General features: G+C 35.8%; 1 protein-coding gene across 2 annotated transcripts in view; it reads right to left on the bottom strand.

Annotated features, from left to right (window-relative positions):
• LOC136839255 (pikachurin-like) overlaps window positions 1-17,255 on the bottom strand; it is a 436,980-nt gene that overhangs the window by 18,971 nt on the left and 400,754 nt on the right. For both annotated transcript variants that reach the window (XM_067105033.1, XM_067105032.1), the window contains 3 exons: window positions 15,259-15,493; window positions 10,241-10,433; window positions 3,114-3,216 (listed from right to left, as the gene is read on the bottom strand). In XM_067105033.1, coding sequence (XP_066961134.1) covers window positions 3,114-3,216; window positions 10,241-10,433; window positions 15,259-15,493 — 531 coding nt within the window. The remainder of the gene's footprint in view (window positions 1-3,113; window positions 3,217-10,240; window positions 10,434-15,258; window positions 15,494-17,255) is intronic.

Below are 17,255 nucleotides of genomic sequence, written 5' to 3' on the forward strand. Positions count from 1 at the left end.
TAATAATAATAATAATAATAATCATAATAATAATTATTATTATTATTATTATTCATGGCCATGATTCTAAACGAATATGCTAAAAGGCTTCCAAACAATAGAATGTCCATGTGCTTACAAAGGAGAAAAATCATGGAAAAGTACACAGACAAATAGGGCGATAAAAATATGATCGAATCATAAACAAATAGCGAATAAGTACTTCAAAAGCTGTCGAGGACACTTAAAAATAATGAAGTTGAGGCAAACGACATTTTAAAGCAATTTCACACTATTAAGTTTATGAGTCAACAAAATGCCTTACAATCTTTTAACAGTCACATTCTCTCAATCCACACTCATCCACTTTTACGGTTTGGCAGTCAATCGGAAACGAAGCCTAGTCTCACATATCCATTTATTTTCTAATTCTTGTTATTAGAAACGAAAATTACACTCCATTTCAAAACACCTTCATACTCAACTCTCCAATTTTACTCGATTTTCGTAGCAATGTCACCCATTCATCAACGCCAACGTTTTGAGGAGAAATATTTGAGATTTGTAGAGGCAATGTACTCTCTCTCTAAATTATTAATTAAATGCAAATTGGTAAGTCATTCAGTGTATACTGTACATTACCCATGGCATATATATACGCACACTTATCTATCTATCTATCTACCGATCTAAATATATATAATCTCGTACGGTTTTTCCACTAAGAGGCCTGAAAAGGTGTTACCTTTCTAATTCTTGAATTAGAATTCGAATTCTAATTCTATCAGAATGAGACTATTACCCTCAAGCCTAGTCTCCACCCTCCCTACGGTCCAGTATGGCTGACTAATCACTAGGGTCATAATTCACTGCACAGGTCCACAGAGACAAAATGAATGTTACTGGAAGAAGCCCATATCGCTTCTTTCTAATCTGGGATTAGAACTTTGGTCTCCCTGTCAGTGTAGAAAGTTAGCAGTAATATTTAAAATGATATCTAATCTAACAATTGGCGCAGTAGCGATATGAACAGATCCTGAAAGTGGCTAAAGTTTTGAAGGTTAATATGACATAAGCCTCCGAAATCTAACCCAAAATATGCAAATAACAGAGTATACTGAAACAAAATACAGATTCAAAGTACAAACCCATAACAGATAATGCAATGATAATGCCCACTCTGTGCTGGTTATGAAATATGTTCTTAAAAATTATTTTTTTACACATCGAAGGGAGGAGGGGAATTGTTTTACTGATCTGAATTTTTATTAATATTTATCGTCTAACTGGTTTGAGAAGGTATCATGATACGTTATATATAAATATTAGGTATTTTCAGAGTTCGTCAACCATAACTAAGCTTACAGTACATAAGCACTGAAATGAAGCGATGAAGGACTAGATGAAGCATTACGAAACGCGGAAGAGGGAAAACATAACTTCTGTGCCTAATGATTTCATAAACTGATAACTAAAAAGCACAGGATAACAGCGAATTTATGATATACCAAAAACTAAATCATATTTCATAGCAAACGATGATAAAATTAAAGTATGACAGTAAAAGGTCATAATCCTGAAAGTTACAACTTTTTCATAGTGATAGACATTTTTAATTTAGTATAACGCTTACTCAAATTTGCTGTCATCAACCAGAATATGACGTAGAGCCTATTCACATTTTAATTTTACACAGAAAATACGCATGAAATTGAGAGTTTAATTATGCCACATGGTCTAATTGAACATCGGATTTGTAGACAAGCTGAATTATCTGCAATAGCACAAAGAAATCTCTAATCAATATTTAATTCATGTGTTCTACTGGGTTCTATATTCTGTGATTTTGCATGCTTGTATATATGATTTCATAAATCTATGTAAATATTTTTAAACACCTGACGGCCTTCATAAAACCGTACAAACACAAAATAATATTACCAAGGAGCATGTACTGTAACAAAGAATAGAGCTAAACACAAGAATTAAAACAGTACAAAAATAACAGCTAAAATATTATCAAAACTACACTCAAACAAAAACCTGCATGTACAGACTACAAACCCGGGAAAATATCTCATATACTGACGCCAACAAACAACACATACACACAACATAGGCATATACATACACTGTACATACATACATAATATATACATATATATATGTATATTTTATATATATATATGTATATATATATATATATATATATATATATATATATATATATATATATATATATATATTATATATATATATATATATATATATATATATATATATATATATATATATATATATATATATATATATATATATATATATATATATATATATATATATATATATATATATACATACATACATACATACACAGTACATACTGGTATAAATATTAGACGCACATTTACTGAAAAATAAGTCAGGAACATAAAAGTGGGCCTGTAAAAATAAATAATTTACTCATTTCCTTTCATCTCCGAGTAACACGGAACAAGAAAAAACCGAACAAAAGCATCACAAACAAAAGGGCTATGACAAACATTTCTTTCTCTCTTTCTCTCTCTCTCTCTTTTAGAGAGAGTAAAAATACCCATTATCATCATTTCCTGTCAACCAGTAAAGGTTAAACGTCGCTGGCTAATTATGTGGTGCTTTCATCTCACTGCTGATGGATATTTGTTGCGGGATTATAGATTAATAATACGCCTCTTTATCAGTGAGCCATCGGGGCTTTGCTCGTAAGTCATTAAGAGAGAGAGAGAGAGAGAGAGAGAGAGAGAGAGAGAGAGAGAGAGAGAGAGAGAGAGAGAGAGAGAGAGGTAATATGACAAAAAAGACAGGTACTGTAATATGTTTGGTCATCTATGCCGGAAAGACATTTGCTGAAATGATGATGAGAGAGAGAGAGAGAGAGAGAGAGAGAGAGAGAGAGAGAGAGAGAGAGAGAGAGAGAGAGAGAGAGACTGGTAATATGACAAAAAAAAAAACAGGTGTAGCAACAAATATGGTCATCTATGCCGAAAGATATTATTTGCTGAAATTATGACAAAGAGAGAGAGAGAGAGAGAGAGAGAGAGAGAGAGAGAGAGAGAGAGAGAGAGAGAGAGAGAGAGAATTAACCTATACAATACCTGGATGACAGTAACGTCCAGCCCTTCCTAATGGACACATGCACCGCGGAACTCCAGCGTGGCCATCCAGATGACACCGACCGACGCCACACTCCATCTCGCACTGCAAAAAATAACAGGCTTCAATTATTTTGAACCTTAGTTACTGATACAGTAATTCTCATGAATTTTATCTATCTTCACCAGATGATTCCCAAACCCCGCCTTTTTATTATTTATTATTATTATTATTATTATTATTATTATTATTATTCACAAGATGATCCCTATTCATATCAAAACAACCCTACAGGGGCCATTGACTTGAAATTCAAGCTTCCGAAGAATATGGTGTTCATCAGAAAGACGTAACTGAAGGTAATGGGAAACAAAAAAAGAGGAAATCACTTATTAAAAAAATAATAAATTGCGTTTGTACAATTTCACATGGCTTCTACATCCGGCCGTTACATCTGTTCGCATGAAAATGATTTCTACTGCTCTAGTAAAGTCTGTTCATATTGTGATAGCATCTCTACAACAGCAAAGAGTTAATAACAATGTTAACATAGTTCAATATTTCCAAGAAGTTCACTGTAGACCGCATCTCAGCGGAAAATGGCAACTGAAAACCTATAATAGACTGAGGATGTCGAGCAATAGGAACTTCAGAAGTTCAAGCGAAGATGCAGTGCATTACTACCCTGGTTCAATTCTTGTATTTTAATAATTTACTTACATTTTTTCTCTTTATTTACCATTTTTAAAATTTATTTTTTACTTTTTTAATAAGTGATCTCCTCTTTTTGTATAAGGGGACAATGGAAACAAATTTGTTCATGACCTAAAACTGTGATGATTTTTTAGTTTCTTTGGACGGATTTTCTCTGACCTACAAACAATCCAAAAATGTATAATTCAAGTGTATCTGTTTAATTAAAAATAACAGTGATTCGAATATATTTATGATAAAGGATATGTTGTGATTATTGATTATTTAATTAAAAGCTTCTGAGTGACAATAAAGAAACATGAGATCACACTCGACCAAAGTAACATATATATATAAAAAAAAAAGATACGTTTACAAAAGCCTGAATCTTACTGCATCGTTCAGATAATTCTAGGAAATTTAACGATCAGAAAATAAAAATATCCACTTAAAAGATTCCACAAGACCTCCTTCCCTTGAGGTCAGGGTCTCCTGAACGAAATCCTAAACGAAGGAACTGCAGCGCCCGGAGCGACTACGGTCGTCAGGCATGAGACTAAATATATTGTGCCATAAAGAACTTCTGAACATCCTGCTCTCTCTATCCTTAAGGATACGTTCTCTAGCCTGAGAACTTCGAGTCCTGAGAGGATATGAACGATGATCGTTCACGTTTCTGCCAGGCCTCGACCCGGAGACGCGGATCAGTGATTGTCAACGGTGAAAGTTCAACTTTCCGTCCGGCCTCGAACCGGGAACTCGAGTCACTGACTGTCATTCGTGCAACCGTAAACTGAAAAATGTCGGCTCCAAATAGAGATGATCAGAGGTGCTCGTGTCTCTTTCTTGTAGTTTTTTGAAGGAGGATTTCTACCGACGGATTCCCGTTGCGGAGAGGAAAGAAATGAAAGCTGTGTTGCACGACAGCGAGGCAAAATTGCAAAAGCGAGCTTTTTCTTACGGCATCGGTGTCTCGTTACAAAATCCCATCACAGCCTTGATGACTTCTTTTACCTCTTTTTCATGTCCTATCGTAATTATCACAGGTGCTCTTTTCAGCAACACCTATACTTTCATAATCAATATGTATATCATTATTAGTATTATCATTATTAGTGATAATATATAATGAAATTACTATAGTCAATAATCCTAATGCAATGATGTAACTTAAGAAATCATAATGTTTATCACCCTAAGTAACTGCGTTCCGAAAAAATGTCATAATTTTCTCGATATGGTTTGCCATAATTTTTTTTTTTTAAGCAGAACTCAATGTTCTAGACAGGAATTCTAATGTATTTCTTACGGGAATACTGTCGCTATCTTGAAAATTCACTCCGTTAGATCCAACAGCAAAAAAAAAAAAATAAATAAAAAATAAAATAAACTCCTGTAGTAGAAGTAATTAAACAAAAACAAAAAACCACATTGAGAAAGCCAAACCGAGAGGCATAAAGTCCAAATACTGATACACATCTCCATGAGGAAACACAAAATGGGAAAAATGAAGAGGGGAAAACTCTGCGAGATCTTTTCCGACGATCTTGGCATTTTCTGTCTCTCCAACAATGCAGCGGAAAAAGTCCCGGCCTTTTCATTTTTCATTTCCTTTCATTCAACCACAATTACCTGGTGGAATTCGCTAGAGGATTTTTCTCTCCGAATTAGAGCAACATTTTGTTTCTGAGCCGAACCTCCGCCAAATACCATTAACCGTTTTACACATTAAAATATTTCACTTATTCATTCACCAAGGCCCCCTGCTAACAAACTTTGCGCCGTCAAAGTTACCGAGGGGAAAGATTCTCATTTGGGTAGGGGAGGAGGGCACAGGGAGGAGGGCGACTTTAAGGGAAGAGGGGAAAAGGCTGCTGCCTAGTTGCAGCAGAAGCAGGAACAGCAGGAGGAGGAGGAGGAGGAGAAGAAGATAGACGAGAGGGGGGGCGACGGGGAGGGGGGGGAGGGGAGGGGGGGGAAGGGCAGGAGAAGCGTCTTGGGCTCTTGTGAGGGGAATCTCATTTCCCCTTTCGGGTGATAACATCGATTCTTCCCGCTTTCGCTCTCTCTTCGTCTTCTTTTTATATCTGTTTTTTTCTTTTTTCCTGTAATTCCATCTGAACGGAGGCCTCGATATTCGAAGAGACAAGAAAACAGGCGATGGTCATCCGTCAGGAATTTCAATTAAGTCTACGCGTCACATTCCAACCACTTCATTACTTCTCTTTTCATTCCCTGATCAAAATCAAGACATCACTGCAGGCCATCACACTCGGGGCTATATATAGGTGCATAATTAAGCAATCACCTGAACAACACGTTGAGAGCCTGCGCGCGCACAGACACCCACGTACGTATGACAAACTTATCTCGAACTTCACAGGACGTGTGTTTTTCTCTGAGCGAATATCTTGATGATTCTGCGTGCACTAGTTATTCCAATACCCGAATTTCTTTCTGGAATGTCAGCGTTTATTTCTCATAGGAGTTTTCCCTACTCTAGTAATAACATGTCAGAAGGATAGTTCAATAAATAAATATGATCAACAATAAGCTGTAATTTGAAAAAAAAAGGTAACGCTTACTTTTTAAGTACATGTGCAACGACAAAAGCACTACACAAGCAAGAGCATAAACGTACGAGCATGAACGCACACAGACATACACATATATATAAAACTTTTCTGCTATTAATTTTACTGGTTATTCACTTTGCAACACAAAACAAGAAGGAAAGTATCAAAGCTTGAAATCTGGAAAGCACCAAGAAAAATACTTCTATATTTAGCAGGTGCTTGAAAAATGGAGGGATGAACGGGGTTAAATCTTAGAAAGAAAACAGAACTTAAAACTAACTGAAGTCTGCTATTCGTAAGAGGACAGAACGCCATGCATATCAGACAAAGTAAATGCAGGTGATTACAGTTAACATGAGGCATCCACTTCGGGAATGAGAATCATAACTAGAATAACAATTTCATTCGCTCACAAGTGTTTGTTTAACTTCATAGTAAAAGCTCTCCACAGATAAGGAGAGAAAAAAAACGAGAAAAGAAGCGTGCCCCAAATAAAATCAATATCTCGGGTACCATGGCAAGGTTTAACAGCGCTTGAAATTTTGCTGCAATCAGTAAGGGGCAAGACAGTCCTATCAAGTGAACTTGCTGCCGAAGTATCGGAAGTTTATTCGAGTTCAAAGCAATGTAATTAAAACTATATTACCTACGAGGAGATCAGGTTGCTGGGGCGCAATTTTCTGGATATTCTCAATTATACTCTGAGTTTTGATACGGTTAAAATGACACCTCATAATTTGCAACAGGGGATCATCAGGTGCGTCTCCTTTTTCTCAGGACGGAATCAGAGGTCGAAGTAACATTTAAATAAGCACATAGCTTGTTTTCGAAGCAATATGAAATCATAACATACATGTATAAAATCAGAGCAAAATAAACTGACCAGGTCCTTGAGGACATGGAAAAGGCATCTTATATTCACAGTGATCCTCAACCATATATCTCAGTGGCTCATTAAAGAAAAAACGCAACGAACAGGCCTATGTATAATCTCGAAAACTTCCATTTGTGAAAGTCTGACGATAGAAATCAATGGGAATGAAACAATTACCATTTCTGAAAACTGCTACAAACCAAACACACTCTACAATTATTTATTTATTATCTTTTGAAAATACACATTCCATTAGAAAGTGAAAATCAACTTTACCTCACATATAAACAATGTAGCGACTTGGTAATGGAGAGAAAATTTGCTAAACACCGAGTCAAACATGGAATTTTAAGCAAAGGACGAAATTCGGCAAAGCGTGACTTATCAATCCCATCTACATATTACATGAATAATTTCGCAGGTTTCTCACCGAGTGGGAAAGGTCGACGCCATAAATAACTTGAGGAAAATATCATTATAAACTTTCAGATCCCTGTAATTCATTCAAATATAAAATTACAGAGTTCACCCAGCATTAAGCATCACTGTCTGTCATACATCTCATCATCTAAGGAGAGAGTTTTTTTTTTGGAGAGAGAGAGAGAGAGAGAGAGAGAGAGAGAGAGAGAGAGAGAGAGAGAGAGAGAGAGAGAGAGAATCTGTACGTACGATACCGGCAAATATCAGTACTGTCTGGGGATAGCGAAGAGAAATTGTATAAAACCAATGTAAGGATTTGAAAGTGTGTGCAAGATGAAGAAGTTGAGAGGAAATGTGACAAAGAATACGAATTATGAGGGTAAATGGAAAATAGGAAGGTGGAGCATTTTGAACCATACAGACATCTGCAATTAAATATAGCAGATGATGGGAGAAGAGGAGAGTCAAAGAATATGTGTAGCAAGAAAGCCAGCAGGTGTGCACAAGAGGCACGCGCAATATATGTGGTGACAAAAGAATCTGAAAGCGTGAGAAACAAGGAGATAAGCAGAACTGGTAAAACGGTTATCGAAGGTAAAAAAAAAAAAAATGGATCAGTGGTGAAAAATGCGTACAACTAAAAAGTGTTAGGAGGAAGGGAAAAAAAAAGGAAGGTCTCGAAATGGCAGGGTTGATGGGGGTGCAGAAGTATTGGAAAGAAAGAGCATCAACATGCTTTAAAGTGAAAAACTGCATGTAAGATAGAGGTGAATAGCGAAGTATGTTCAGGGGTGTTCGACGCTCTGCTGATGAGCCTCATTTGTATGCTGATGAAGAGGCTAAAGTTGTAAGTTTATTTTGCATTGAGGCCCCAACCACCATATACCACTACAAGTATGTTTGTTGCAGTCATCACTGTCAAGGAACTGGCTTAATGGCAAAAAAGAAAGAAAAACACATATATATGTATGTATGTATGTATGTATGTATATATATATATATATATATATATATATATATATATATATATATATATATATATATATATATATATATATATATATATATATGGAGAGAGAGACCACATGCTTACTATGGGTCATTGAAAGAGAGAATTTTCACGTAAGGTGTAGAGAGAGAGAGAGAGAGAGAGAGAGAGAGAGAGAGAGAGAGAGAGAGAGAGAGAGAGAGAAAGAAAGTTTCCCCCGTATTGATCGCGTAAATGTCCAGCAAATTCTCCTATGTTACTGATGAATTCTATTAACATCCATTTCCTGAACTAATTTCACGGTGAGCAGTTTTTCATTACAAAGGAACCTCAGACTGCGTAAAAATGTTGGAGTTCATAAACTATAAACCTCAAGCTAATATATTTTTCGGGTGTGGAATGGAAGGGGAAATTTCTTTGTCTGCAACAGGAGCTTTTGGTCCATCATAAAAGTTATTAAGAGATTCTGTTTACAAACACATACGCAACAATGATTCTTTTACATGTACTAAATACTATTAAGGAGATGACTTCTGTGAACATGAAAAGTTTGTTTTTACTTTTTGGTGTGTAAACGTAACGGCTATCTATGGGAATCTGTTTACAAAAGTACAAATGCCTGATGACTCTCAATACATTAAATACTACTGGAAAGATAACTTAAGTACCAATACAGTGATGTTCATCTTCTGTGATTAATCAAAAAGTCTACCTGGACCCACAAAATAATTCTAGAACAGAACTAATAGGTTGATGTAAGCTTTTCTATATATCATCACATGTAATAATATGCAATAATGATTTCCTTATACACATGTAATAATATGCAATAATGATTTCCTTATATGTGCAACCATGTCTAAGCAAGTTCAAAAAAATGTGCAAAATAATGATTCTCTCTAATAAACACAAATGAAATTTGTTTAAATCATAAACTATTGTTCAGAAGAGTTTACTGACAATTAAAATACAAATACAAGAAAAAAAAAGTCGACCTCAATACTGACAGAATATATATGGTAAATGTAGGGCAAATATATTAACATTGCAACTTCCTGATTTTATATTGCAGGTAAAACACGTATTTCATGCCCCGAAGGACCCTTTTACCGAAAGGTAATTATAAATAATGACTGACAGAGGCCGGTCTACATTTGCAAAGAAAATGCAGTGGGCCAGACTCTAATTCCATGCAATTAAAATTTCCAACTTCGTTACGCTCCCAGTAATCACACGGGATTACAATGTCCGAACAGTCGGTCGCACTGTAACAACACATGCATGCAACAGTATGTTCTGCGCTGTAAGGGATCACTCGCCGAATAAACGAAACCATCGCAATCATTAAAGTAGCGGAACGAGCTGACACACAACATTGGCTGGTGACGACTCGTCCGCCGGAGGAGACTCCCTTCCGTCCCAAACTCCCCCCTTTTCCCACTCGGCCCCTTTTCTCTATTCCCAAAGAGGATTTGGGTGTCGTGGCGTAACTGGCTCCTGACATCATCTTCCATCATGCGTCGTGTTTCCATTATGGGTTCGGGAGAAAGTCCGACAAGCTAATGAAATGGGACTTACCAGAGGATTCAGGCTCTCCGTGGCCTCCAGGTTGGGGACCTCAGATGGGACTTTTTGTTCCAGGTTGGGTCCGGGGGAAGTGTACGGCTGGAGCAGGTCCTTGCTGTCCAATTCCAGGTAGGTTTCAGGCCCCGTTTCCTCTCCGCCTCCAAGAACGTTGTTTGAATGCTCCGGGAAGAACCTGGTCTTGTACCTGAATTGGACGGAGAAGAAATAATTCAATTCAATAGATGCCTTGGTTTAGTATTAACATTTCATTTTCATTAAGGATTAACGAAAGCTGAAATGAAAGACAATCAACACACTCCCTTATTGATATAAGCAACGAGCTTTTTTTTCCTTCAAAAACTACAGAGCTAATGAAATATTCAGTTTACCGTTTCTTTTCTTCTGAGGGGGAAGGGAAAAATGAGGGTTATGCTGTAAGGTTCATTGTTCTCTCACAACACACAAGAGTTCGACTTTACTAAGCTCTGTCCCTTACTAACGTCAATGTCCAGGTATAGAGCATTCAATCCCTCAGGATTTATACGATTTCGGGAAAAAATAAGAACATAAAACATCTCATACCGAACGGCATGAAACAATAATGAGAGTACCACCGCTACCACATCTCTCTCTCTCTCTCTCTCTCTTAAAATTAATTGAGATGTATAATTATCAGGAAGTCCTTTAATTTTCCGAGAAATTAGACAACTTAGACTTATCATTTAGTGATTATCAAAAGCGTCCGGTTGTCCAGTGTGCATATAATGAAAAGTCAACGACTTTAATAAAAAAAATAAAAATAAACTGGTTTCTATCAAAATTGATGCATTTCTAAACGACTCGAGAAAACTAGAAAAAAATTCTTTAAGTAGGTTTTTATTTCCATACGGTTCCTCATCATCACCATCTTTATTAATATAATCATTCCTATTTCCATTATCATGTCAAAATTTACCTATAAAACACTGATGTCAGAAATAAACATTTTCAGCTGACCTTAACCGAAGGCTTGTTTATGTTATGATAAATCTAGGGTTACGGAGACTGAAGGTGTTTATAACTGCTAAGAAATATAATTCAATAAAATATCTATGAACATTTTGTAGATAAACCATCACGACGCAAGTCTGATAAACATAAGAGGAATTATTTCCAAACGCCAAGAGAATTTTCTTAAAGAGCTTTGAAAGTCCAGATCAAATAATTTTATGGTACATTGTTTTTTTTCTGTAAGAGGAAAATGTTTATTTACAATTATCAATTATTTCTAGTAGCATGTGCTCATAGAGTGATATTTCTTGTTTGGAAATAAAAACCTCATAAATCATTTCTAATAAAAAGTCCTCATAAAGTGATATTTCATTTTTCCACTGTGTAACTTTTTCTTGTGTCCAAAATATTTTTGGTGGTTCGGTTTCGTCCTCCCTTTGCCCAACGATTCGTCCTACTCATTAATACAATTCAATTACAGAGCGTAATGAAATCCGAATATTCGTTTTGATAAAGGAAAAGGAAGGAGAGAGAGAGAGAGAGAGAGAGAGAGAGAGAGAGAGAGAGAGACAGAGAGAGACAGAGAGAGAGAGAGAGTATATACACACACTTCCGATGTACATACACGTGAACTTACATGAAATCATAAGAAAGAAATTTCACGCTTTCTTTCAGTTTTTTTGAAATTCGCAGTTTTAATATTATTGCAAGAATTTCAAACACGCGCGCCCGCACTTGCACTCACACACACACACACACACACACACACACACATATATATACTCGTATATAAAGATCAATAGACAGATCTTTTTTTCATTATATGCATTTTTCCATCAGACTTGGCTGTTTCATAGGCAAATAACCTTGTGCCATTCCAATTACCTTCTGTTACTGCTTTCGAATGAACACCATATTCTTTAGAAACTTGAATTTCAAGTCAATGGCCCTTGTGGGCTTGTCCCATATGAATTGGGCTCATCTTCTGAATAATAATAATAATAATAATAATAATAATAATAATAATAATAATAATAATAATAATAATCAGCTAACCCTTTTGGGATGTCTCTAGCTACAAGGATTTCTCTAAGATGGCTGCGATCTTGAACAATCCAATAACCACTAGGCTAAAAATATACTGCTTACGGCTAGTGGGTACAACAGACGTTACTGGAAGAGCCCAAAGATGTTTCCACCTCATGGCACTGAACTCGGGTCTCTCGCAGGTGAGATGAGGTCTTTAATCAGTGAAGTTACAATGTACATATGTATCGAGAGGAACTTGTATTATACGGAAAAAATAATGACGAAGGCTTGGCAATGGCCCCTGGATGGTTTTGTTCCTATAAATATTTTAGGATGTGTTAGGAACAATCGTTTGTCGATTGTTCCCTTGGTGGATTGTTGCCTCCTTTATTTGTGTTTTTTTCGTGCTGGTGAGTTGACGTCTGTCGTGGAGTGCTTGACAGCGACAGTCAGGTTCGTAGCAGCAACGAGTCAGGTTGAGGGCAGCAGCGAGCCAGTTGGGGTAGCAGCAGCAGGTATCAGTACCTGAGAGTCAGGTCCTGGCAGCAGAGCAGAGCAACGGAGAGTTTCTTGAGGACGAGATGGTTGCCGTGTCGGCTCTTTCATGGTCGTCGTAGATGGAGGAGGACGTCAGCACTGTGCTTGAAGACGAGATGGTTGTCGTTTCGACTATGTCGGAGTTGTCCTGCAGTGTTCCTTTGAGCTGCCAGTTTATGTAATTAGTTCTGCTGCCTGGGTATTATTTGTATTTTTTTTAATGGTTCATTATTTTGCTCGTGTAAAATTTTTACAAGCATATTTTTCCTGACCCAATTCATTAGTGTTGTTCATGTAATTTATTTGGACTTGCTGCTTTCTGATTTACTGTTTTGTAATTTTTATAGTGACTAAAACACAGCTCTTAATTTATTTAAGGATCCTAGTTTAGGTGACATATCTTTTCATACGCTAGAGAATTCTATGTTTTGTAATAATTGTTGAGCCGCCCATGCTTATTTTTTTTGGTAATTTTTTTTTATGTTCATATATGTACTGACTCTATTTTATTTTTCTTTGGTTTTGATTGTTGCTGCTACTGTATTCCTTAGTAATGTTCATTTCATTGTTTATTTTAAATTAAATTGAACCTTGACTCGAATGTACATTATGTAAATAACTTAACTTTGTAAATAAATTAATTTTAAGGTAACTTTTTCGTTTTGTTTTGCTCCTCCCTCCTTTGTTTGTCATCTCTCGTCAGTCATTAAGCCCAATTGCTTGTTTATTTTGAAGAACCTGTTGATCTCGAAAAGCGAGATCTTAATAGGATGGAATGGAATATAGAATTTCGGCCAAAGGCCAAGCGCTGGGACCTACGTGGCCATTCAGCGCTGAAAGGGACATTGAGAGTAGAAAGGTTTGAAAGATGTAACAGGAGGAAAACCTCGCAGCTGCACTATATGAAACAACTGTTGGGAGAGAAATGAATGGATGAGTTACAGTAAAAGGAATGAAAGGGGTTGCAGCTAGGGGCCGATGGGACGCTGCAAAGGACCGTAAGTAATGCCTACAGTGCACCCCCCTACGGGTTACGACTATTTTGATAACCAAAAAAGAAAACGTTTCATAGATGGCTATTACCACTGAAACAGAAAACAGACATCTTAGCAACACGGCAGTGAAGTAGGTAGACTATGTAATCAAAACTATAATTTGTACTTTTACAAGTAAATAAATAGTACTTTTACAAGTACATAAATATTACGGTACCATACCATTATGATCTCCATTTATGACCTAAAGTAAGCAATAAAAACGAGTAAAAATAAACTAAATTTACTGATTTATGGCGTTGCTGCGACCAAGCAAGAGATGAAGTTACGCAACATCAATTAAAAGTTGTAATAACATACAAATGAGTTCAGAACACGGGGGTCGAGAAACTGAGCTAAATTACCTCTTATTAGTAATTACGTAAAAGATTACGCAAAATGAGCGCAAGGAAATCTGATAAAACAACGCTGATTTACACACATACGATATATGTGTTTATATTATATATATATATATATATATATATATATATATATATATATATATATATATATATATAATATATATATATATACATATACATATAAATATAAACATATATATATATATATATAAACTATATATATATATATGTTTATATATATATATATATATATATATTTATATATATATATATATATATATATATATATATATATATATATATATATATATATATATATATATATCATATATATATATATATACATATATATATACGTACTGGTACAATTTCCATTTATACACAATTCACAAAAAAACTTAATGAATATGCAAATAAATGAGTTATTTAATACAATTTCATTTATGCCAATTCACAAAAAAACTTAATTGAATATGCAAATAAATGAGTTATTTAGGCCAAAAGGTACATACTAAAAATGTGACAAAAATTAGGAAAAAGACAGGATTAGCATGGGCTTGTTAAATCGTCGAATACCCTCAAGACGTAAGATGAAATACTGTATTTCAATGCCTTAAGATTATAAACATTTGTTTCTCGAGTTATTACACGACAATTTAAAAGAAAAATTTGGAAATAATATAATACACACACACACACATATATATATATGTCTATATACTCGTATATACACACACATATATAGGTATGCATATATATATACTGTATATATATGTTTGCAGTGCAAGAAAAAGCAATGTGTTCCATTTCATTTGAACAATATCAGCTTGTTTACCCTGCTGTATACATATATCTCTAGAGGTAGCGAGATCACGAGGATAAAAGCATTACTGACATATTCATAAACAATAAAATCAAAGGAAAAAAATAAACTATTTCCTTTGAAAATAGGAGAAAAAAAGGCACTTATAAACTTAAAGGAGAGAGAGAGAGAGAGAGAGAGAGAGAGAGAGAGAGAGAGAGAGAGAGAGAGAGAGAATCACTCTTGCAGATGTAATCATTCACGTTCTCTTACCTGTCGTAGTTGAGAATATCTGCCTTGTCGATGAGCTGATTGTAGTCATACGCCGCGTCGCCGCCCCCGATAGGCTTCTGCCGGAGTTTGGCGACGTGCGGGCCATCGTCGCCGGCCTTGCCTTCAGAATAGGTCCCTTGGTAGTCCTCGGACTGGTAGTCATCGTCCAAGATGGCCACGAAGGAGGCTTCTTTCTCGTACAAGACCGAGGCGTCGGATTTACTGTAATTCAACTCTGAAAAAATAGAAGGCAGAAATGTTTATTCTTTTGTAATTTAATACAAAACCTACAATGCTTATTCTTAGATCTGATACTTCGTAAATGACCCCAGGAACGCTGGCCCCCTATATACAAACCACCACCCACAACTCCTTTCTCCAGATTCGTCCAGAAAAACAGCAAGACCTTGAAAAACACCGTCAGGAATACCTGAACTACGACTCAGGAATTGGAAATTACATCCACTGCAAAGGTGGAAAATGATAGGAGGATGAAAAGGTGGAAAATGTTGGGAGGATAAAAAGGTGGAAAATGATAGGAGGATGAAAAGACAGAAAATGATAGGAAGATGAAAATGTGGAAAATGGGAGGAGAAATATTTATGAGAAGTTCCATATAGAAACTCTCCCAAGCTCCTGCTACCAGCCTCTCTCTCTCTCTCTCTCTCTCTCTCTCTCTCTCTCTCTCTCTCTCTCTCTCTCTCTCTCTCCACAATGCCCAGTATAAAAAGTCAAAAGATGACACAGAAGAACTGGCTCAAGGTTTGATTATTCTGTACAATGGCTACCGGGTGACTGTTGGCAACATCTTAAAAAAAAAAGAGCCTATTATTGCATTTATTAACTTTTCATTTAATGATAATAATGTATGTCAGTTCAATTCCTCACATTATAAATGGAAATAATAATTGCTGTATCGCAACCTAGAGCTCTTAAATATAATACCGAATAACTTTCCTTTTAATAATCCTTCTAGCTATATTTCATTTCCTGACCCAAAATAACGATAAGAGAGTCGAGTTCGTTTCCTCCACTGCTGATATACTGTATAATGTTCATTACGTAACTGCGAAAGGCATCTGGAGTACGTGATATGGCGTAAGCTAATGTAACAGATTTAATTCTCCGGACTTTAGCTGGTGACTATCCAAATTCATGTGTACGAAGGAAATGGAAATAAGTAATACGTATGCAACTGACTAGCAACCTCGTCTCATAATCCTAGTTAACTAATGGCATATATATATATATATATATATATATATATATATATATATATATATATATATATATATATATATATATATAATATATATATATATATACACACATATATATAAACATATATATATATATATATATATATATATATGTATATATAAACAGCTCCCCTCTGGGACTATACCTTTTGTGCCCCCCACGGGGGGTTCCTATCAGTAAATACAGCGCGTATGTGCTTTGTGTTTGCTTAGGTACTATACTGCCTACCCCACGAGTTTGCTCTACGCGTTTCCCTTAATACTATATACCCTGTGTGTGCTTCCAGTGTTTATATTAGCGCTATAAACAGCGTATCTCACCTAAATTCTGGGATATAGTTTGAAGGTGGCCATTGCCACAGCATGTATTTTTTCGGCCTGCTTTAAATAGAGACGAAGATTTTTATTTTGGTTCTAAAGAATTGGCTGTTTGCAAGGACCAACAACGATTCTTTAACCAACTGGGAACTGTGTAACACCAGTAGTAAAAAACTGAATAATAATGTAATTTACTACAAAAATTTCTGATAATATCAAATTCTGTCTAAAAAGCATTCAGTCGTTAAGTATGATTGTCATTTGAATGGAATATTCTTCCAAAGCGAAAATTACCTCCAAATTCCTCACAAGCAATCCATTCCCAACTGAATTGGACAGGTTTTGCAAAAATTCAAGCTCATCCCTGTTCTTCCGAAGGGAAAAGTATACCCTTGTGAACGTCCTCATCGGGCTATTAGC

This window comes from Macrobrachium rosenbergii, chromosome 6, assembly GCF_040412425.1.
Source record: "Macrobrachium rosenbergii isolate ZJJX-2024 chromosome 6, ASM4041242v1, whole genome shotgun sequence".
In the NCBI taxonomy this organism is placed as follows: Eukaryota; Metazoa; Arthropoda; class Malacostraca; order Decapoda; family Palaemonidae; genus Macrobrachium; species Macrobrachium rosenbergii.